Source organism: Protobothrops mucrosquamatus, unplaced genomic scaffold (genome assembly GCF_001527695.2).
Source record: "Protobothrops mucrosquamatus isolate PMUCROS unplaced genomic scaffold, P.Mucros_1.0 scaffold408, whole genome shotgun sequence".
Lineage (NCBI taxonomy): Eukaryota > Metazoa > Chordata > Lepidosauria > Squamata > Viperidae > Protobothrops > Protobothrops mucrosquamatus.
Window position 1 is genome coordinate 97,233 of NW_015386738.1, and position 23,964 is coordinate 121,196.

Sequence of the window (23,964 nt, forward strand, 5' to 3'; positions counted from 1 at the left end):
ACCCTCCAGTCCGTGGAAAAACCTCTCTTCATGGAAGCGGTCCCTGGTGCCCAAAAGGTTGGGGACCTCTGCTTTAGATTTTTAAAATATTTTTAAAAAGAAGAGACCTAAAAGGCACTAAATTATACAGAATTAGACAATATTAGAAATATTACTAAAAACAAGACTCTGCTTTGGAACTGCTCAAAACAATTGAAAACTTACAATTTTTATATATCCTTTTACTATAACGAGGAGCTGAGAGACATTTTTTATTTGATTTCTTTTTTAAAAAAATTCTAAATCTTTAACATTTTTAAAATTTTAAAACAAGGAAAGCACATAAAGGCCACTAAATTATACAGAATTAGAAGTACTGCTAAAAAAAAAGCTGCTTTGGAACTGCTGAAAGCAATTGAGATCTAGGAAAATACAGACCAATCAGTCTGACATCAATATCTGGGAAAATCCTGGAAAAGAGAACCAAGCAGCAGATTTGCAAGCACCTAGAAATGAATAAATTGATTACTACAAGCCAGCATGGGTTTGTTAAAAACAGTTCATGCCAAACAAACCTTATTGCCTTCTTTGACAAAGTGACTAAAGCAGTGGATCAAGGAAATGCTGTAGGCATAGTTTACTTAGACTTCAATAAGGTGTTTGACAAAGTAGATCATAGCTCACTTCTTGGTAAGATAGAACAATGTGGGATTGTTAGCATTACCACCATATGGATTCACAACATGCTGACCAACTGTACTAAAGATGTAATCTTCAATGGAACTACTTCTAAATGGAGGGAGCCATGCAATGGACCTCTAGTCTAGGCTCTATCTTAGGCCCAGTACTTTTCAACATCTTCATAAATGATTAAGACAAAGATATAGAAGGAAACTCCTTCATGGATTATTGCCTTGTCGTTGCGAAGGGGCTTGCGTAACTCAATGAAGCTATGAGCTATGCCGTGCAGGGCCACCCAAGATGGACAGGTCACAGCAGAGAGTTCTGACAAAATGTGATCCACTGGAGAAGGAAATGGCAACCCACTCCAGTATCTTTGCTATGAAAACCCCATGGACAGTACCAAAAGGCAAATAGTGACAGATTTTATCTTCCTGGGCTCCAAGATCACCACAGATGGGGACTGCAGCCAAGAAATTAAAAGACGCTTGCTCCTGGGGAGGAAAGCTATGGCAAATCTAGACAGCATACTAAAAGGCAGAGACATCACCCTGCCAACAAAAGTATGTATAGTCAAGGCCATGGTTTTCCCAGTTGCAATGTATGGCTGTGAAAGTTGGACCATAAGAAAGGCTGAGCGCAAAAGAATTGAGGCCTTTGATCTATGGTGCTGGAGAAGACTCCAAGTCCCCTGGACTGCAAGTCGATCAAACTGGTCAGTCCTAGAGGAGTGTAAGGACCCACCTCACTTTACATCTTAAGAATACAGAACTCTTGGAATATCTTTTCCAACAGGCATATTTATTAAGAGAAAATGATTGTAGGTGTGCTAGGCAGGATCTGAGGAATTCTCTCCCACCCTTCAATGTTTTAAGTGTTTTCAAGCAGCCCCCCACCCCACACTTCTTCCGGGTGACGATCCTCTTCCTCTCTTTTCCCAGACTCCAGGCGCTGCATTGTCCCCCCCCCCTTTTCCCTTACTGCCGGCAAAAGGGAGACTTCAGAGAGGAGTAGATGAAAGGTTATGGCCATATTGTTATGGTCAGTCCTCTTGGTGAGAATCCACATTCAGTCCCTTTGAAGTTTAATGAAGGAAGTGAGAGCCATAAAACCCCTTTGCTCATCCCCTTTCCCCTTCGTAGTATGACAGAATCCAGAGAGAGCAAAAATGGGGTTTTCCATAGTAGATAACTAGAAATGAAATATAATTGGATTCTGACATCCTGCCCCCTTAAAAATAAGAGAGATCCACCTGTAAAGAAAACAAAACAGGTATAAAAGTTAGTCTGGCTTGTTAGGATACTCTGTATGAAACTTCTTTAATAGCTTTGGGGCTCTGACATGATGTTTATGGACCCACTCGTTTTGTGAGGCAGGGAGGTGTTTCCATGCTACTAGGTATTGAGTTGCCCCATGATATCTCCTAGAATCTAGGATTTCCTTTATCTCGAAGTGTTGTTCGCCTTCCACCATGATTGGAGGTGGTGGTGGGGAAGCTCATCTGCCCTCTCCTCGCTGAAAACTTCAGCAAGATCTCTGTATTCCTCTGGTATTTCTGGTAGCCCCTTTTCCTCTCCCATGGATGCTTTTTCCGTTCTTAATTTTGGTAGATTCCCTTGGGGTTTTAAGTCCATAGGATCCCCTTTCGGGAAATTGATTTCTGCCGCCCTCCAATTCAGCTAGGGGTTCCATTTCTTTAACCATTCCATCCCTAGGATCATCAGGCATTCCATGCCTGAGGTTACTACAAACGTTATGTCTTCCTCACGTTTGTTCAGGGAGAGGTAGATTGGTAAAGTGGCTAGGGAAGCTGGTACCCCCCCCAGCTATGGACCCATTTAACTGGCCAAATGAGATTGGTTGTTCCAGTCTCCTCGATGGAATGCCCAGGTTTCCCACTAGCGTTGGGCTAATGAGGCAGCGGGTACAGCCAGAGTCTATTAAGGCTTTCACCTTGACAGCTTCGTGCATGGGGGGGAATGAACAAAGTCACTGTCTTGAGGATGGGTGTGATGGGTCCACTTACCAGGGGTTCGCCCTCCGAGCTGTCGTCTGAGGTGTCCACTGGCCCTACGGTGTAGGCTGGAGTTCTTTCCCCTCGATGAGCAGAGGTAGGGGATTCCACAGCCTCCATCATTCTCATGGCAGGTTCTTTTGGCTTAGCTGGAGACTTCCCGGATTTGCTGGCTGGTGATCTGTCTGGGTTGTGCTGGGGGGCTTTTGAGTGGCATTCTACAGCCTGATGCCCCTCTCTCCCGCACTTGAAACACCCCGTTTGCTTCTTGGCCATAGCCAATGGCTTCCCTGGTTCACGTGTCAACTCAGGCAGTGAGCGGCTCCATTGTTTTCCTCAGCGGTGCCTCTTCAGTAGGTCGACCTCTGCTTCCTCTGCCAGGACGTACCATTCGTCAAGTTGGTGTGGGTCTCCTTGGGGCAGGCAAGCATCGTATAGGTCATAATTTAGTCCATCTTTGAAATGGCTAAGGAGGATGTCTTCTGGCCAGTTCAGTTGGCTGGCAATGGCTTGGAATTCTTGTGTATATTCGGCTACCGTGCGTTTGCCTTGCCTCATCGTTTTGATCCTTTTGTGGGCTTTGCGATCAGCCAGGGGGTCCTCAAATTGCCTTCTCAGAGAGGACATGAAACGGTTGAAGTCGTTTAGCTCTGGGGCATTGGAGTCGTGCAAGTTCACCACCCAATCTGCGGCCGACCCGTCCAGAGCAGATTGCACGATCCTGATATCGGGGCTTTGTCGTTGGGGATGTGCCACCCATATTCCTCCATGTAGCTGAGGACTTGGGTCAGGAAAAATCCCAAGCGTGTTGGCTCCCCCTTGAATCTCACATCCAGTGGCAGTAGTCTTTGAATGGATCGGTGCCTTTGCTGTTGGTGATATTGCCTTCCATCCAGATCACCATCTGTGGGTTGGCAGGGAGTGGGGACTACTAGATCAGCGGACATCCCCAGGGCTGCAGTTTCCACTTCCCCCTCAGTGTCTTTCCAGTTGCGGCTCCAGGAGCTGGTGTGGCCGTAGGGCTCAGAATTCTCCTCTCCTAGGGAGCTGAGGGTTCTCTTCAAAAAGTTGATAGCTTTCTCTAGGATCCAGCTCGAGTGCAGTGCCCAGCTTCCTTCCTCTTCGCTTGCGTACAGATTTCCCTATCTCCTGCTTCCATTCTGTTTGGGTGGGCCCCCGTCTCAGGGTCACCTTCCTTGATTTCTTTTCCCACTCATCTTTCTTTCCAACGCCCATTGACTACTGAGGTTTGTGGTTGCGCATCTTCACCACCTCTGCTCTTGAGGAATCTGACTTCTCAGATCCCGACGTCTGGCAGGTTTTCAGTCGGGGCAGCGGCTCCCTCTCCGGGGGGCTTTCTCCCTTCCCTGCTCCGTTGTCTGACATGGTATTTTTTGCAAAGTCCCCGGGCAAGGTTCTCCCTTCCAGGTGGACTATTTTTGCAGATCCTGTCTAATGTAAGGACCCACCTCACTTTACATCTTAAGAATACAGAACTCTTGGAATATCTTTTCCAACAGGCATATTTATTAAGAGAAAATGATTGTAGGTGTGCTAGACAGGATCTGAGGAATTCTCTCCCACCCTTCAATGTTTTAAGTGTTTTCAAGCAGCCCCCCACCCCACACTTCTTCCGGGTGACGATCCTCTTCCTCTCTTTTCCCAGACTCCAGGCGCTGCATTGTCCCCCCCCCCTTTTCCCTTNCCCCTTTTCCCTTACTGCCGGCAAAAGGGAGACTTCAGAGAGGAGTAGATGAAAGGTTATGGCCATATTGTTATGGTCAGTCCTCTTGGTGAGAATCCACATTCAGTCCCTTTGAAGTTTAATGAAGGAAGTGAGAGCCATAAAACCCCTTTGCTCATCCCCTTTCCCCTTCGTAGTATGACAGAATCCAGAGAGAGCAGAAATGGGGTTTTCCATAGTCGATAACTAGAAATGAAATATAATTGGATTCTGACAAGGAGATCAACCCTGACTGCTCTTTAGAACAGGGCTTTTCAACCTTTTCACCGATTGTACCACTTTTAGAATATGGAAACATTCGAGTACCACCAGTCACCTAGCGAGGTGTCAAAAACTTGATGACCAAAAAAAATGGAAAAAAATGATAAAGTACAGGTAGTCCTTGACTTACAACAATTTGCTTAGTGACTGTTCAGAGTTACAATGGCAATGAAAAAAGTGACTTATGACCATTTTTCACACTTATGACCGTTGCAGCATCCCCAGGGTCATGTGATTTACATTTCGATGCTTGGCAACCGATTCATATTTATGATGGTCACATTGTTCCAGGGTCATGTCACCTTTTGCAACCTTCTGACAAGCAACGTTAATGGGGGAAACCAGATTCACTTAACAACCATGTTACTAATTTAATCTCTCCCTCTTTCTTTCTCTCTCTCCCTCTCTCTTTCTCTCTCCTTCCCTCTCTTTCTCTCTCTCCCCCCTCTCTCCCTCTTTCTCTGTCTCCCCCTCTATTTCTCTCTCCTTTTCTTTCTCTCTCTCCCTCTTTCTCTCTTCCTCCCTCTCCCTATTTTTCCCTTTATTTCTTTCTCCCTCTCTCCCTCTTTCTTTCTCTTTCCCTCTTTCTCTCTCTCCCTCTCTATTTCTCTCTCCCCCTCTCTCCCTTTCTCTCTCTCCCTCTTTCTCTCTCCCTCTCTCTATTTCTCTCTCCCTCTTTCTCTTTCCCTCTTTTTCCCTTTTCCTCTCTATTTCTCTCTTCCTTTCTCTCTCCCTCTTCCTCTCCCTCTTTCTTTCTCCCTCTCTATTTCTCTCTCCCTCCCTCTTTCTCTCTCCCTCTCTCTCCCTTCCTCTCTCCCTCTTTCTCTTTCTCCCTCTTTCTTTCTCCCTCTTTCTCCCCCTCTCTTTCTCTTTCCCTCTCTTTCTCTCTCCCCCTCCCTTCCTCTCTCTCTCCCTCTTTCTCTTTCTCTCTCTCCCTCTTTCTTTCTCCCTCTTTCTCCCCCTCTCTCTTTCCCTCTCTTTCTCTCTCCATCTCTCTTTCTCTCCCCCCCCTCTCTCTCTCCATCCCTCCCTCCTCCCCCCCCTCTCTCTCTCTCCAATTGGGGATCGATTTGGAAGTGCAGAGGGGAGAGGAGCGGCCGAGGGCTGCCCGTGTGACCTTGAAACAGCCACCTTTGGAAGTACCAATGCTGCTCCAGCCAGGCTCGAGCCGGGCAGAGCAGGCGATGGGAAAGGAGCAAGCCGATCGCCTTCCCGGCAGCCGGGACTCCGGCCACCAGAAATGCCACACAGAAGGAATAGCTGACAGCAGCCTATCAGGTGGCGTGTGGGACTCTGGCACACCCCAGGACTGCCTGCCGGCACCTAGTTAGAGCAGCTGGCCGGTGGTCCATTGTGGCCAGCTCCAGCGGCGGCAGGGATTCCCTGGCATCATGGAATGCGGCACAGCAACGTCACCAATTGGCAGGGCATCCCAGGGCTGCTGTCGGTGCTTGGTTGAAGCAGCTGCCTGGTGCTCTGTTGTAGCCGGCTCTGCCGTTGGCGGCAGGAATCCCCCATAGCTTGCGGCTTCTGCTGCGGTGCCTGGATCGGTTTGCCAGCATGCAGGCATTGGAATGTTCGATCGGTATTGGGAGCGGAGCTCAGCGAGCCAGGAGCAAGGGAGCAGCCTCCCCCTCCCATGGGTGTCCCCCGAGTCACCATCAGATGCCTATCATGGGCAGGCGGCTTGAGCCAACGAGGCGCCAGCAATCGCCTTGAGCCGCTGCAGCCCGATGAGACCGCACTGCGCCCCACAGGCAGCACGCAGTGGCCAATGAGTGCCGGGCGGGGGATGGCGCTTGAGTATGCGGCACCATTGTGGCCAGTTCGGTCGGTATCGGGAATGGGGTGCGGGGAGCTGAGCTCAGGAGCCTGGAGCAAGGGAGCAGCCTCCCCCGCCCACAGCTGGCCCCCGTCATTGTTCTGATCAGCATCAGCAAAACAAATGTGGGCCTCGATTTCCACCTGCTGCCACGGGATGAGTCCTCCGGGAGGGCCCTTGCCATCTGGCTGCTTTGCTTTCCCCTCCGTAAAGCTGGGCACCTCGGGAAGAGGAGGGGGGAAAAGACTCGAGCCCCAGGAGGCAACGTGAGGGCTGTTAGGGGTATTGCAAGCTCGCGGGAGGGGGGAAGAGGAAAAGAAAATGGAAGAGAGTGAGGCCACAATAGAGAGAGAGAGAGAAAAGGGGGAAAAGAAGGATGGGGGGTTGTGAGGTTGGCGCTCAGGGCCGCAACGCGAGAGGTCTCAAACACCTACCTGCGAGTGGATGGATCTGTTCCCTTCAGGCTCGCACTTACTTCTGAAGTAAGAAGAGGGGGGAAGGGTGACACGGATCCTGCACAAGGAGTCCCTGGGGAGAGTGGGGCCTTGCTCTGCGCCTGCGCTTTTTGCGCGCCCTCAGTAGGGTTCCTGCAGGCTGTCGCCAAGCAGCTTGTTTTCAATTTCAACAAGCGAGCTGTGAAGGAGGGGGGACGAAGGCGACGCTGTGGGGGGGCCGGCAGGGGGGGAGGAAGGCGATGCCGCGTACCACCAGCCAGGTGGTCACATACCACTAGTGGTACGCGTACCACCAGTTGAAAAGCCCTGCTTTAGAAGGCCAGATCCTGAAGTTGAAAATCGTACTTTGGCCACCTAATGAGAAGGAAGGACTCACTGGAGAAGAGCCTAATGCTGGGAAAGATTGAGGGCAATAGAAGAAGGGGACGACAAAGAATGAGGTGGCTGGATGGAGTCACTGAAGCAGTAGGCCTGAGCTTAAATAGACTCCAAAAGATGGTAGTGGACAGGAAGGCCTGGAGGAACGTTGTCCATGAGGTCGTGATGGGTCAGACACAACTTCACAACTAACAACAACAATAGAAGGAAAACAGATAACCAACAGGAAACTGGGGGAATTGCTAACTGTCTGCTCCTGATGTCCTGCCATTCGGTTGGAGTGGTGGGGGGAAGGAAGATTGCTGGCATTCCTTGCATGCTTTCGCTTTTGCTGCAGCTGCTTGGGAATTAGGGAGGTGGATTGTCTTCAGAGATGAAGCAGACTCCTTCCCAGCCAGTTCCAGCCTGGTTCTAAAGCCGTTATCTACTCAACATCTCAGCATTCTCAAAACAACCCTGTGGCATTACATTGGCTGCTAGTGGACTAGTTAGGGGGGGCTGGGTTTAAGAGAAGTGAAAGAATTGCTTTATGCTTCGTGTGGGACCTTCAGATTCTGCCTGACTTTTCTGCAGCCACTTTCTCTCAGTAAAAATTTTTTTGATTAACCTCTATGGAGTCAAGAGTTTTACTTTCCTGAGGGACCAACTGGGGCAGGTCCTTACATTACATGGAATCTGCAACCACAGTCTCCCTGGAGAGGCATCCAGCCCTATTGTGGATTCTGTGCAAGCAATGTCAGCTCAAGGCAGCAACCAGGAGGAAGTGGAATCCTGGGGGGAAGCCTCCTCCAGGGCTCCCCCTGGGTTGGACCTATACAAGTGGATGGAGGAGGTCACCAAACTGGGAGCCTCATTAAGACCCAGGTGGTCCATCAGCATCAGCAAGAAAGATGATTGGGAAGGGAGAGCCAAAGGGATAACCTTCACCTGGGGCGGTTGTGGCAGCCGACAATGTGAGCAGCAACCAGAGCTAGAAGAGCTCAAGGCTAAGGAGGAAAAAGGTGGGGGGCTGACCACGCCTACCTCCTGATGAAGCAAGTCATGTGATTTATGATGGATGCCTTCCAGACCCTCAGGGCATGCTAATCCATTATTAAAGTTAACTGTTAGTGAGATTTGCCAAACCCAAGAGGAGGAAGATGGTGGGAGATTATTGTCGCTAGATACTACAGTAGAAGTTTTAGCAACCACAGCAGGTAGCTGCAGGCGCAGAACAGAGGGGGCCTGCCAGGACTAACACCCCGGGGGGGGGGCTGGCACAGCGAGACTGAAAACCCCATCCCTTGGTATGAAATTCAGTGGAGACCCCTAACAGTTGGGATTCTTCCTGGCCCATGTGTTGACTTACATGCAAGGATATGGGTCAGAGATCCCCACCAAGGGTGCCAAAGTGAGTCTCACCCCTGGCACTGGAAGGGGCTGCAGCGCATTGGATGGTGATGCTCCACAACATAAATGCACCTGAGCTGAGAAACTTCGCTTCATGACAGTGCTCCACTTTCAGTTTGAGGATTGCTTAGCTGACCACAATTCGAGTGACCACATCAAGACTGTGAGGCAAGGCTGCCGAGCAGTGGCAGAATACACCGAGGAATTTTGTGACCTATCCAACTGGCCGGAGGATATCCTCCTTAGCTGTTTCAAGGATGGATTGAATGATGTCATATATAACACCTGCATCTTGAGGGGAGACCCTGCATTTCTCCACTATTGGTACGTCCTAGCTGAGGAGGTAGAAATCAATCAGGCATGCAACAAGTATCACGTGGTAAGGCCATGGGAAAAAAAAATCACCTCCAGAAAAGAGGTGACCAAGATGCAAGCTTCGCAGACTCACTCCACTGCCTGCTTCATATGTGGCCAAGAAGGGCACAGGGCAGCTGGGTACAAAACCAATTGCCTGACCAAGAAAATGAAACCCATCTCTACAGGAAAGGCCACTAAAACACTACCACAGGCTAGAGAAACTGCTGAAGGGAGTGGAGGTCGTTGAGTTCACCCTGTCACCAAAATGGCCTGAGGGAACTCTGACCCCACTGACCGATGGCCAGGAGCTAACCAACACTGACTATGATGATGATCTCCTGGTAAGTGGCCCGATCACACCTGTAACTATCCCCATAGAACTGAGATTTCAAGCTTTGGGGCTAAAGGCTAACTTAAGGGGCCCGTTAGACTGAGGCTGCACCAGGTGCCTAGTTAATCGAGTACTGGTCGAGAAACTGGGAATCTGGCTGAGACGGCTAAAAGTCTTGATCGCTTTTTGCCAGCTAGATGGTTCAGTAGCAGGGGGCATCTGGGCAACGTTCATCACAGGGGCTATAGAAATGTGAATGGGATCCATTTAGAGACTCTGAGCTTTATAGTGTCACCTGAGATGGAGCAGCCCCTGGTGTAGGGATGCTTGGCTAAAGAAATGGAATTGGAGGAGGGGACTGCTAAAAATCTGAACAGGTTGCCCTCCCCAGAGAGAGAAAAAAATCCAGAAGGCAACACTCCCGTGGCAGAAATTAGGGGTGGCCACATGGGAAGAACCTCCCAACCGTACCCAAGGAGTATTGGGACTTGAGAGAGTATTGCTAACTGAGATAGGGGTTCAGTGAAAAGGGGTCAGATGAACTCCCTCGCCACCCATCTATGGACTGTGTTATAGAAATCCTGCTGGGGGCTAAACTACCAAAACCAAAACTGTATTCTATGACTGCATGGGAGCTGGAAAAACTGCAGCTCTTTATGACAAGAATCTTGTCTGAGGCTTCATCCAGCCAGCGCGATCACAGGTAGTGGCCCCTCTTCTGTTTCAAGAAAAGAAAAATGGGTCCCTTTGTCTATGCGTAGACTATAGAGGGCTCAACGCAGTTTGTGTGGAGAATGTCTACCCCTTACCCCAATGAAGTACATGTTAGCCCACTTGGCTAAGGGCAAGATATTCACTAAGCTGGATTTATGGGAGGCTTACTACTATGTGAGGATCAGGGAAGGGGATGAATGGAAGACCAGTTTCAACTGCCTGCTGGGCTGATTCCAATTCAAAGTCCTCCCGTTTGGGCTACAGGATGCCCCTGCCGTGTTCATGCAATTAATCAATGAGGTTCTACACGAGCACTTATATAAGGGGGTACTTAGATGACATTTTGATTTACACTGAAATGAAATTGGAGTATGTCAAGTTGGTGAGGGCAGTCCTTCAGAAACTACAAGCTGCCAAGCTGTATGCCAAACTCTCTAAATGCAAATTCCACCAAAGGAAAATAAATTACCTGGGCTACAGTATTTCATATGAGGGAATTAAAATGGACCGTCATAAGGTCAAAGCAGTGTTGGAGTAGGCTCCATCCAGAACCAGGAAGCAACTGCAAAGTTTCCTGGGCTTTGCTAACTTTTACCAGCAATTCATCCCATCATTCACCCAAATAGCCCTCCCCATTATGAACCTGTAAAAGACAAAAGGGGGAAACAAACCCAAGCCCAGTCAGCCTCTAAAATGGACAATGGAATGCCAAGCAGCATTCGAGAAGCTCACATGATTGTTTGCAGCTGAACCAGTTCTAAAGCACCCTGACCCAAGGGCTCCATTTGTCATTCAAGTAGTTGCTAGCGATGCAGCTGTGGGGCTATACTATTACAGAAAAATGAGATTGGCCAGCTACAACTGTGTGCTTACACCTGTAGAAAACTATCAGAGACTGAACAAAGATGGGCCGTGTGGGAAAAAGAGGCTTACGCAGTACACTGGGTGATCTTGTCTTGGAGGTACTTCCTGGAAGGAAGCAAAATACCTTTCAAAGTATGAACTGATCACAAAAATCTAGAGGCATTAAAAACCCCACAGAAACTGTCTCCAAAACTAATAACTATTTCAACTTCACGTTGTGTCATCTCCCGGGGGGGGACATTCTAGTCAATGTGCTACTGTACATGCATCAATACAACTGCTCTAAAGCAGAAATAGTCAAACCTGTGTTCCCACCCCACTAGTTAGCTGGTCAAGTGACCACCTGAGTGCAGGTAAAGGAGAGATGTTCCATAGACAACAAAATGACCACAGCCCTTAAGGCCACGCTAAAGGATGACACATGGTTTCAAAATTACGTGAACAACTGCTAAATCCAGGACGGGCTGGCTTGCATAGGGGTTAGCTCTATGTACTGGAGAGTCAATGATTGATGGTTTTGGAGAAAAGCCATGATTTCAAAGTATTGGGACACTTTGGTTTTGTAAAAACTTTATACCTGATAAAAGGACAGGTGTAAAGATTGGTGGCCATCCCTCAAAAAGGAAATTGAGAGCTATGTAGCAAGGTGCCCTGTTGTGTCTCAGCCAAATGACAACAAGGGAAAACCCCGGGACTCCTTCAGATTGTGGCTGAGCTATCAGCACACCCATGGAGAGAGATCTCCATGGATTTCATAGTGGAACTCCCTGAAAGCTCAGGAAATACTGTTTTATGGGTTGTGACTGATTTGTTTTTTGAACAAGTACACTTTATCCCATGTCCAAAAATTCCATTGGCATAGATGGAGTCAAGTTATTTTTACATTATATTTACTGATTACACGGGGCATCTCAATGCATCAGACAGAGGGATGCAAATCACTTCTACATTTTGGCAGGTCTTCCTTAAGGAGGGGGTCAATTTATTTTCCAAAGCCCCAGAAGGCAAGACAAGAATTGACAGATGGAAACTAATCAAGGAGAGAAGCAGCCTGGAATGAAGAAGAAACTTCCTAACAATGAGGACAATTAACCAGTGGAACAGCTTGCCTTCAGACGTTGTGGGTGCTTCATCACTCAAGGTTTTTAAGAAGAGACTGGACAGCCACCTGTCTGAAATGGTATAGGGTCTCCTGCTTGAGCAGGGAGCTTGGCTAGAAAACTTCCAAGGTCCCTTCCAGCTCTATTCTGATTCTGATTCTGAACCTACATGGGACTGATCAGGGGCTTAGTTTCAATCACCACCCCCAAATGAATGGGGGCTATGAACAAGTGAACTCAGAATTGGAACAGTACCTCAGATACTTTATTAATTATCAGCAGGATGATTGGACTGACTTGCTGCCTTTTGCAGAAGTGGCATACAACAATTCTGTACATAGTAGCACAGGATTTACTCCTTTCAGGGTGGCTACAGGTCAGGAATTAAGTCTATACCTGAACTACCTCTAAATGACCCTCCACTACCATCGTTAAAAGAATGGGTCTCCCAATTAGGAAATACATGGCCGATTGTGAGAAAAGCCATTGCAGACAGTCGGGAGGCTTACAAAACTCAGGCTGACAAGAAATGCATGGAACCTAAACTGTTCAACATTGGTGATCATATCTACCTCTTTACCCATTACCTTCAGTCTCTACAACCTTTGAAGAAATTAGGACCCAGGTTTGTGGGGGCCCTTTTCATCAAACATATTATAAACCTGTGACAGTAGAGTTGGAATTGTCAAAATCCCTTTGTTGTGTATATCCCATGTTCCATTGTATTCTATTAAAACCTGAGGTTATTTTTCCCCCCTAGGCCAAGCCTTTCACCACCTCCTGATCTACTAATGGTTGAGGGGAGCAACATTTTGAAGTTTGAGATATCTTAAATTCCTGCAGGGGAACTCTGATATCTAGTAGTTCTCCAAAGCTCAGAATGAATGTGTGAATCACTGCCATGTTAGAGCCCCTAGGCTTGTGATAAACCTAAATAATATTTCCCTTAATTTCATGATTTTCTTTCTCTCTCTGTTTATTATGTTTCTTTCTGCAGGACTGATGTCATTTTTTCAATGGGCAGCATATCAAGTGGCAGAACACCATGCTGGTGTTCTGCCATTTGGTTGGGGAGGGGAGGAAGGTTGCTGGCATTCTTTGTATGCTTTTGCTTTTGCTGTAGCCATTTGGGAATTAGGGAGATGAAACAAACTCCTTCCCAGCCTGGTTCCAACCTGTTATCTACCCAGCTCCTCAGTGTTCTCAGAACAACCCTGCAGAATCACATTGGCTGCCAGTGGACTGGTTAGGGGGCTGGGGTTTGGGGAAGAGAAAGGATTTATAAGGACCCACTTCAAAACCCCTTCCCAAGAAAGCAGAACTCTTGCAACGGAGTCATCCCAAAAGGAACTTTTATTAGGAGAAGTTGATAGAAGGCAGGATCTGAGGGTTTCCCACTCAAATCAATAGGTTAAAGGAACAAAAAGCAAACCCCGTCCCAATAGTTCATCTGGTCAGTTTAAACGAGCCAATCATCAGGTGTTAGGTCCGTGATGGGAACGGGGCTGATAAGACTCTGTTCCCAAGGCTGTGAAAACATTGTTGGGTCTTCGCACCTCTCCTTCCACAGCGAGAGATAAGCCAGATGGCCAGAGGAACATTCCTTTCTCACCCCAGGCTGGTATCAAGGGGAGATAGTTCAAAGAGCAAGCAGATAAAGGAAGCAGAAAGGATACATTGTAGTGGCAAAGTGAAAGAAAGAATAAACATATGAAAACCCCCAAACTTCCCCCCTCCCCTCAGGAATATGACAGAACCCGCAGAAAGAATAGAAACAATCCCCCCCCAGCAAAGAGACGGGTTCTAACATGCCTTCCCCTCCCCTTAAAAATGAGAGATCCACCTGTAGAGACACAAGAGAGGAGAGAAACACAGGGATTAGTCTGGTTTATCCGGGTACCTCGCATGGAACTTACTAAGTTAGGGGCCTTAACATGGTGCTTATGGACCCATTTGTTCTGAGAGGAAGGCAAGTGTTTCCAAGCAACCAAATATTGTGTGGATCCATGATATTTCCTAGAGTCTAGAATGTCTTTAATCTCAAAATGCTGCTCTCCTTCCACTATGATTGGGGGAGGAGGAGGGGTTGCAGCTGGTCTTAAGGGCAAATTTAGTTTCCATTTTAAGAGGCTACAGTGAAATACTGGATGGACCGTCTAAGTGTCTTTGGGAGCTCTAACCTGATTGATTATCCTTTTAATGGGGAAAGGTCCTACAAATTTTGGTCCTAGTTTCTTAGATGGTTGCAGAGACTTTAAATATTTAGTGGACAGGTAAACCTTTTTCCCCACTTGAAATGGTTTGGGCTCAGTCCTTTTCTTACCTACCTGGAACTTATAAGCTTCCCTAGCCTCATCTAATGCTTTTCTCACAACTGGCCAAGTGTTTTGAAGCTGTGTGATCCATTCCTTCAGGGAGAGGATGGTCGGCTCAGTAGAGGGCAGTTCAGGCATCGGGTTGAAACTTTGTCCTGTCACCAACTGGAACAGAGTGTAGCCAATGCTGGAATGTACAGCATTGTAGTAGTGACTTATGCAAACGGGAGTAGCTCAGTCCAATTGTTTTGTTGGTAATTAATAAAACATCTTAAGTACTGTTCCAGTACTGAGTTTGAACGTTCAGTCCCACTATTTGTTAGTGGATGATGACTAGATGACAGCCCGTGAGTGGTCCCCAAAAGATCTAGGAATGCTTTCCAAAACTCTGAATGAACTGTACCCCCTACCAGATATAATTCATTGTGGGGCTCCATGCAGTCGGTAAATATGTTGCATGAACAGTTTTGCCAGTGTTTTGGCCATGGGGATTTTTTGGCATGGAATGAAATGCACCTGTTTAGAGAATAAATCAGTTACAACCCAAATCACCATGTTTTCCCCACTCTCTGTTAATTCCACAATAAAGTCCATGGAAATCTCCCTTCAGGGTGCCGACAGGGTCCTGGGGTTTTCCCTTGTCCACATTTAGCTGCTGCACATATTGGGCAACTAGCTACATAGCTTTTAATGTCCTTTTTTACTGACGGCCACCAAAATTGCCATTTTACTAAGTGGAGAGTTTTCATGAAACCAAAGTGACCAGCTGATTTGGAATCATGGCAAAGCTGCATGAAGGTTAATCTCTGGCTTTTGGGAATGTAAAGTTTTCCTCCCATCCATGGCAATCCGTCATTCATTGTGCATAGGTTCTTATGGCTTAGAAACCATTCGTCTTTTTCTAATGCATTTCTGAATTCCACCCCGGCTTGGCTTACTAAAGTCTTTGGGCTTTTGCTTGTTCCCTGGTGGGGACTGGTGCTGGCTGTTTTGATGGCATGAGTGGGTCTGTTATCTCTGTCTTGGTGCTATTGAATTGCGGTAGTCTTGATAAGGCATCTGCTAAGAAATTATTTCTGCCTGGTAAATATTTTATGGTGAAATTAAACCAATGGAACTGTTGGGACCATCTAGCCTGCTTAGGAGACAGTTTCCTGGGTGTCTTAAGGGCTTCTAAATTTTTGTGATCAATCCACACCTGGAAAGGGATTTTGTTCACTTCTAGGAAGTGTTGTCAGGTTAGTAGAGCCCATCGAACGGCATAAGCTTCTTTTTCCCAAACCACCCACCTTTGCTCTGTCTCTGTAAGCTTCCTTGAGGTGTACGCACAAGGTTATAACTTCCCTTCATTATTTTCTTGGAGTAGCACTGCCCCCACCACTACGTCACTGGCATCTGCTTGAATCAAAAAAGGTTTCTCTGGATCCAGGTGTTTTAGGACTGGTTCTGCTGAGAATAATCTTTTTAATTTCTCAAAAGTGGCTTGGCATTCCACAGTCCATTTTAATGGATGGATGGGCTTCGGTTTCCCCTCCCCTTTTGTCTTTAGCAGATTTGTGATGGGCAGTGTGATCTGTGCGGGGATGAATTGGTGATAAAAGTTTGCAAACCCTAGGAAGCTTTGCAATTGCCTTCAGGTGTGGGGCGAAGCCCATTCTACTGCAGCCCGAACTTTTTCGTGGTCCATCTCTATGCCATTCAATGATATGCAGTACCCAAGATAATCGATTCTGCCCTTATGGAACTTGCACTTGGATAATTGCATACAGGTGGGCTGCCCACAACTTGGTCAGTTCTGCTCTGACCAATTTCACATGCTCCTCCTTTATTTCTGTGATTATAAGGATATTGTCCAAGTAGACAAGCACCCCTTTATAGAGGTGCTCCTGGAGCACTTCATTTATCAATTGCATTAATACTGCTGGTGCTCCCTGGAGCCCAAATGTCAGGACTTTAAATTAGAAACAACCTAAGGGGCAATTGAATGCTGTTTTCCACTCATCCCCCTCTTTAATTCTAACTTGGTAATATGTTTGTCTCAAGTCAAATTTTGAAAAAATCTTTCCTTTCACCAAATGTGCCAACATGCCCATCAGAGGGAGGGGGTAGAGATTACTCTCAACTTACTGCCTTGAGTGATCTATAATCCACACAGAGATGAAGAGATCCATCTTTTTTCTCGCGGAAAACCACAGGGGCCATGGTTTTTTGTTTCGCTGGTTGGATAAAGGCCCTTGCTAGATTCTTCTCTATAAATGTCTCCAATTCCTCTAACTCCCTCAGGGTCATGGAGTATAATTTTTGTTGGTTGGTGACTACCCCATTTGAGGGTCACCTTCCTCGCCTTTCACTCACAATCCTCCTCCTTCCCAATGCCCAATGCCCATTGACCACCTTGGCTTGTCTCGGCTCTTGGTGACCATGACTTTGAGCTGGAGGAATGTGAGCTGCATCCACTTGGGCCAAACTGGAGGGGAATTCCCCCCCCCCCGTGGCAGCCTATTCCTTCTCTGTTTCCGACATTGTTTGTGTGGTCCCTGTGGTAAGGGTCTTCTATCTGGGCTGACTGAGTTCTGCAGATCCTGCCTAATGTAAGGACCCGCTTCAAAACCCCTTCCTAAGAAAGCAGAACTCTTGGAACAGAATCATCCCAAAAGGAACTTTTATTAAGAGAAGTTGACAGCAGGCATAAAAGGCAGGATCTGAGGGTTTCCCACTTAAATCAATAGGTTAAAGGAGCAAAAAGCAAACCGGTCATCCGGTCAGTTCAAACGAGCCAATCCTCAGGTGTTAGGTCCGTGGTGGGAATGGGGCTGATAAGACTCTGTTCCCAAGGCTGTGAAAACATTGTTGGGTCTTCGCACCTCTCCTTCCACAGCGAGAGATAAGACAGATTCTGGAGGCACATTCCTTTCTCACCCCAGGCTGGTATCAAGGGAAGATAGTTCAAAGAGCAAGCAATAGAGAAAGCAGAAAGGATACATTGTAACGACAAAGTGCAAGAAAGAATAAACATGAAAACCCCAAAGCTTCCCTCCCCCCCCAAGAGTATGACAGAACCCACAGAAAGGAAAGAATAGAAGCAATTCCCCCTCAGCAAAGAGACGGGTTCTGACAGGATTGCTTTGTGCTTCATCCAGGACCTTCAGATTCTGCCTGCCTTTTCTGCATCCACTTTCTTTCAGTAAAAATTCTTTGATTAACCTCAGTGAAGTCAAGAGTTTTACTTTCCTGAGGGACCAGCTGGGGCAGGTCTTTATACTAACATTCAATAAAATGGATTGGATTGGATTGGATTGGATTGGATTGGATGATTAGATTAGATTAGATTAGATTGGATTCCATGTTTGCCCGAAAATAAGACCTGGTCTTATATATATTTTTTGCACCAAAAATGCATTAGGGCTTATTTCCAGGGAATGTCTTCTTTTGGGGAGGGTGGAGCTGCTCCACACGTCCTGCACCTGCTTCAGGGCCCTTGCACCCAGCCCACTCCCCACTCGGTGACCTCCCCCCGCCAGTTCAATGACCCAGTTGCTCACCCGTCTCTTCTTTTTCACTCCCCTCCCAAGCTGGAATGCCATGCTACAAAGGATGGGCCTTAGCTGGTCCCCCTCTGCCATTTTGGAGATGGGGGAGTGACGGCAAAAGACTCTGCCACCGCTGCAAAACAGCTACATCTGCCACTTGAAGGTCTTTCTTTGGTCCCTACCACCCCCACTTCACACATCACTTGCCTGGTGGTAGCTGCCTCCTCCTCCTCCAACTCTCCTGTGGCTTGCACTGTAACTGGGAGGCACAAGCCTCCCCTGCCGCCTCCCTGTGTCAGCTCTGGTACCCCTCCGTCAGCCCTCTGTCACCACCACTGCAGTTTCTTGCACACTTTCTTGCTGTCCTGCATCAGTCCACATCTCTCTTCTCCATTGTAGAAACGGCAGCCCCATTTTCTGCTGCTTTCCTCCTGGCAGAAGGGAGGAAAGGAAGGATGCTTCATATGGAAGGATGCTAAGCTTCAGGAAATCTATGCAAGCTGGAGCTGGGTGAGGAAGGACAGGCTCCCCATTCCTGATGGTTCTGCAAAGCCCTTGAGCAGATCCACTTCCTGCATGGGCGCTGGCAGGATGGCAAGAAAGTGTGGTGGCAGCAATGGAGGGCTACTAGGGGTGATGGAGGGAGGTGGCAGGGGAGGCTTGCGCCCCCCGGTCACAGCACAACCCATAGGAGAGTTGGAGGAGGAGGAGGCTGCTGCTGGGCAGGTGATCTGCAGGGGGAAAGGGGGGATGGCAGGCACCGAAGAAAGCCCCTCCAGTGGCAGACTCGGAATATTGTCTCCAGTTCTGATTACCACAATACAAAAAAGTTGCTGAGACTCTAGAAAGAGTACAGAGAGGAGCAACAAAGATGATAAGGGTTTAGAGGATAAACCATATAATGAATGGTTATAGGAAGGAGGTATGTCTGGTCTAATGAAGAGAAGGACGGGTGACTTGTTAGCAGTCTTCTAATATTTGAGAAGCTGTCACAGAGAAGAGGGAGTTGATCTGTTCTCCAAAGCACCTGAGGGTAGGACAAGAAGTAACAGGTGGAAGATCATTAACAAGAAATCCAACCTAGAACTAAGGAGAAATTTCCTGACAATGAGAACAATTAATCAGGTTAGATTAGAAGACTTCCAAAGTCCTTTCCAACCCCTGTTATCCTATTTTCTATGTATTTATATATGGAATATATATTATGTATGGAAAGGATTCTGTAGAAGATAATGAAAATGCCTGTTTTATTTTCTGCCTAGAGAGATGCCTGGAAGATCATGAACTGATTATTCAAGTTGAGTCTACCATGGGAAATGAAAGTAAATTTTTATTCAGGAAGAACTATGCAAAATATGAATTCTTTAAGAATCCTGTGGTAAGCATTCTATAATTTTCCTTTATGTAATCACAATTTGTCAACCTGAAAAGATTTGCTTTTTTTTGGTAAACTGTACAGTATCAACTCTTATAAATATCATGGCACCAATATGAAATAATTGTACTATGTATGATTGGAACAATTTCCAGTAGAAAACAATATAACAATTCTTTTTTACTTTATGGAAAGATAATTATTTCCTATTTTTTTGCAGAAACCTTTTGCCTTCAATTGATATTTATCTATAAGCCAGTCTTGCCAACAAGTATCCATTTGGGGAAGAGGTCATTACTATTTTGTGGAGCTGTATACTCTTAGTGGTAGATTGTACATCTTGACATTCCTATTTGAGTTTAGTTAATAATAACTAAATAATAACTTAAAGAACCTTAGCAATTAGAACATACAGTATGAGAGACAGCTATACAAGAAACTTAGATATTTGCACTAGACATCTAAGAATGGGCAGTACAGTTCTTTTTTAATTATATGGTTGTTCATAGTGATTGATGTGTCTGTTAAAAGATACAGTAAAATTTCCCTTAATAAAATGAAAAGAAAATTACCCAGTATTTTATTATTGTATTTCAAAAGTGGAAAGCAAATTGACTATATCTGTATCTTAATCATTCCATTTGCATATGGTTACAGTATCTGTTGTAGATTGAAAAGATACATATTATGTGATACATTTTGTTAGCTGCCTTCAGTGTTTATTAGAACACAATGGCAAAGTATATATCAAATAATAAAAACAACTCAGCAAAAGTGTACTCAGACTTTTAATACATAGAATTGTGTGCTAAATTAGTTAGATGTATGTTAACAGCAAGTTATTACCATAGATATTTCTGATTCTCTCGTCTCCAGAATTTTTTTCCAGAACAGATGATTGCTTGGTGTCAGAAATCAAATGGTTGTATTCCACAGTCACAGCTTTTACAGGTAAGCTTTTAAAGGAATGTAGTTGCCTTCCAAATTGAGCAAAGGAGATAATAAATGGTACATAACAGAATAGATTGGACAAAAGAAGGAATATGATTGGACAAAAAAAGGAATATGTTAAGACCAGACAAGCACTGAACTAGCATAGTGTTGAGTTTAAGTTGAAATACCTTTTTGAATTCTGGTTAGAATGCAATGTGTGACCAAATATTATTTTCCTTTCAGAAAATACAAGGAAAAACAGATTTGATTCTTCTAAACACCAATAAAAACAGTAATTGTTAACGATAGCTAAATAGAATTGACAGATCTCTTTGACATTCAGAATGAAAAGTAAACTGAAAAAGAAGGCTGAGTTAGTGACCCTTCCCCCCCAAAAAAGTATCTTATATGCAGTGTGGTAATATTACTACATTCTGATAAGTTTCTGCTCTCTCTCTATTTTTTATTCATTCAAACAATTCTATGTCAAAATGCCACAATTCAGATATATTTTCAGGAGAGAAAAAAGGCTTTGTGATGTTCTGGTGAAGGATTTGCCTGGTGTAGTATTTCTGTTGTTTCCTAGGGTCTGACTGATTACTGAAGGTTTCAATTTAATTATAGTCTTCGAGGAGGCTCCTTCCATGTTTCCGGTTCAAATCACGTGACGCTAGTTAGTGTTATACATCTCTATTTGTACCAACTGTATTTGTACCAGCTATAAATTTTAAATTGTCTTCAAGAGCAGCCTTGCATAAAACAAATTGCATTAATCTAGCTATAAAATAATATGTGCAAGAATTGGCTAGAAACAGAGGCAATTTTGTATATCATTGAATCAGGGTGAAACCTTTCCTGGCAATGAACCTTCTTCATCAGGAATAGTGCCATCTCATTCAAAATAAAGCAGGATATATCCATTGGAAAAAAGAGTAAAAGCAAAAATTTGTTGTTAATGAGATGTTACTCTTTTCTCTAAGGCAGGGGTCCCTGACCCCTGATCCATGGCATGGCAGAAACCAGACCCCAAAAACAAGCGAAGCCCCATCTGTGGGATATAGGCAGTATGTGAAACCACACACCTTCTGGTCCATGGAACATCCTCTCTCCATGGAACCAGTACCTGGTACCGAAAAGGTTGGAGGCTGCTGCTCTAAAGCTTTGCAAAGAAGTATAAACTACATGTCAGCTAATAAAATTTACATTATGTGTAATGTGTCCAACACCTTAAAGCCACAGGACATAAAATTGACTTTAAAAAGACCAGAACTATTGCCAAAACTGAACACTTTAACAACAGAATAATCAGAGAAGCCATCGAGATAGAAAAACGCCCACACAGCATGAATAAACGAGATGATACCTCCCACCTACCAGCCATTTGGAAACCCACCCTTATTGGCAAACGAGTCCCTAACACAAAGAATGACACCAGACCCACACTCACGAAAACCACACAGGAGGTCACCACCACACATCCACACAAAAAGCAAACCCAAACCCACACAGATGATGAGGCACGACCACAAACTAGAAGCCAGTCCACAGCTGCATCATTAGCCACTTTAAACCCCTCCAATCCATACATGAAGCNGCTCCCACCCAATCAGTTCAAACCCCACTGGCAGTTAAAAGGAAGAAACAGCTGTGATCACACATTACTCCTAGAAGCACGAAGCTGAAGACACCAGCCTGAAGATGACGAATGGGACTTCGTCGAAACGTCGCCAAGACACCAGGAGGTTAAAAAATTACAAAAGTTTATTACTATTAAAACATTAAAACACCTAGCTTCTGCCGGCTTCGTCAGGGTGACTAGCCATCAGTGGGGTAGCTGTTTTTATAGGAGCGGTGCCTTTTGCACCCGGCTCCTAGATCTCGTGACCGGGCCCCGATAATCCTCTTGCGTTAAGCTCTTAGTCGTTCTTCCGCATACTGCTACGCTCCTAACCTTCTCTTTCCCACCCCTTTTCTTTTCTTGCCTTATTTGCTCATCAGGGGAGGGGGGAGGAGGCATCCCTCCATACAGGGCATCGTTTTGCTGTTTGCTACCTCCTTTCCTCTTTCCAGTTACCTGCAATCTCACCTTCTTCCTCTCTTCCTTCTTTCCCATTGTACTATCTAACTCATTTACCACTCGTACTCCCACCACTCTCATCACTCCCTCCTTCTCATCCTCCTCGTGCCCACTCCTCCCCTTTTCATTAACCCTCTCCTGTTGTTCCTCTGGCGTGGGGATATTCCCTCCTACATGGTTCCTACCTGGGCTCCTGCTGCGCGTTAACGAGCCCAGCTGTTCCTGCCGTATCATGGGCAAGGCGCCTACATCAGCATGGGGAAGGGAGGAAGAGAGGAACTCATGCATTGCGGATAGATGAAATGAAGGGGGTTCCCCCTACTCTGAGGGTGGGTGCGGAGAATATCTGCTACAGAAAGCGCAAGACACTCAAGGAGATCCCCCATGCTGACGTAGGCGCCTTGCCCATGATACGGCAGGAACAGCTGGGCCCGTTAATGTGCAGCAGGAGCCAGATGCAGGCTGCTAACGCTATATAAAGGCTTCTTCCAGACTGCTGTTTTAAGGCCCTGATGATGTCAGAGGATTCTGATGAAAGCTTGGCCCATTAAAATTTTAGATTTTGTTATATTCCTCTTGGTGCTCGGTTTTTATTGTTTTTATCATACACACACACACACACACACACACACAAATAATTAAATATTTCCTGTAGTATATATGTTTAATACCCATCCTCCCTATTTTTTGTGTCTTTGAATCAGTCTTGACTCCTGGCATCCACTTTTAGTTTTAGTTTTGGAGTGGTTTGCTATTGCCTCCCTTTCAAGGCTATGAGAGAGAATGACTGGCACAAGGTTACCAGCTGAATTGGTGCCTATGGCAGGATTAGAACTCATACTTTCCCAATTTTTAGCTTCATGCCTTAACCACCATATCAAATTGACTCTCTCTGGTGTGTGTGTGTGTGTGTGAGTGTGTGTGTGTGTGTATACGCATGTGCACAAGCACACACGCTCAATCGTGTCCAGTTCTTGGAGATTGTCTGGTAATTCCCTGCACATTTTTCCCAAGTTTGTCAGAGGTGATTTGCCATTACCTCCTTCTTATGGTTGAGAAAAGTAACTGGCCCAAGGTCGCCCAGCTGGCTTTATGCCCAAGGTGGAATTAGAACTCATGATCTTTCAGTTTCTAATTAGATGCCTTATCATTACATCAAACTGGTTCTCAGTAACCCTATGGAAATGTTAGTATGAGACTATTCAACATCTCATATACAGGTATTTTTTTTAACCCTAGCAAAGTTCAGTTTTTTCAAGTCTGGTTCTGCCAAGATATATTGGGCTGGAATTCTCAGAATTTCTTGCCAGTTTGATTTGTGTATTAGATGTTTTGGAGATTAAATGTTAATATCTATAGATACCAGGCTGGGGAAGCTAATGATGTATGAACAGTGCATCTCTTGTCAACATGTTTGTTGCTTTGTTTTTAAACAAAAATGACTAGGAGGTGTGATCAGCATAGATTATATAGATTTGCTTATTGTAGAATAGCAACTTGCTACTATTGTCCCCATTATAGGGGGTTATGTCATTGGCCATCTCTGGAATGCCTCTATACTTACAACCAAAATAGCTTCCGATTATAATATAGTGATTTTATTAACAGTAGATTTTAGAATTATTCATTATATGATAATATTTTC

The 23,964-nt window shown here is 45.7% G+C and overlaps 1 protein-coding gene across 1 annotated transcript in view; it reads left to right on the forward strand.

The window, feature by feature from the left end:
- GRB10 (growth factor receptor bound protein 10) overlaps positions 1–23,964 on the forward strand; it is a 108,219-nt gene that overhangs the window by 62,146 nt on the left and 22,109 nt on the right. The window contains exons 5-6 of the mRNA XM_029284179.1: positions 19,197–19,312; positions 20,186–20,260. Coding sequence (XP_029140012.1) covers positions 19,197–19,312; positions 20,186–20,260 — 191 coding nt within the window. The remainder of the gene's footprint in view (positions 1–19,196; positions 19,313–20,185; positions 20,261–23,964) is intronic.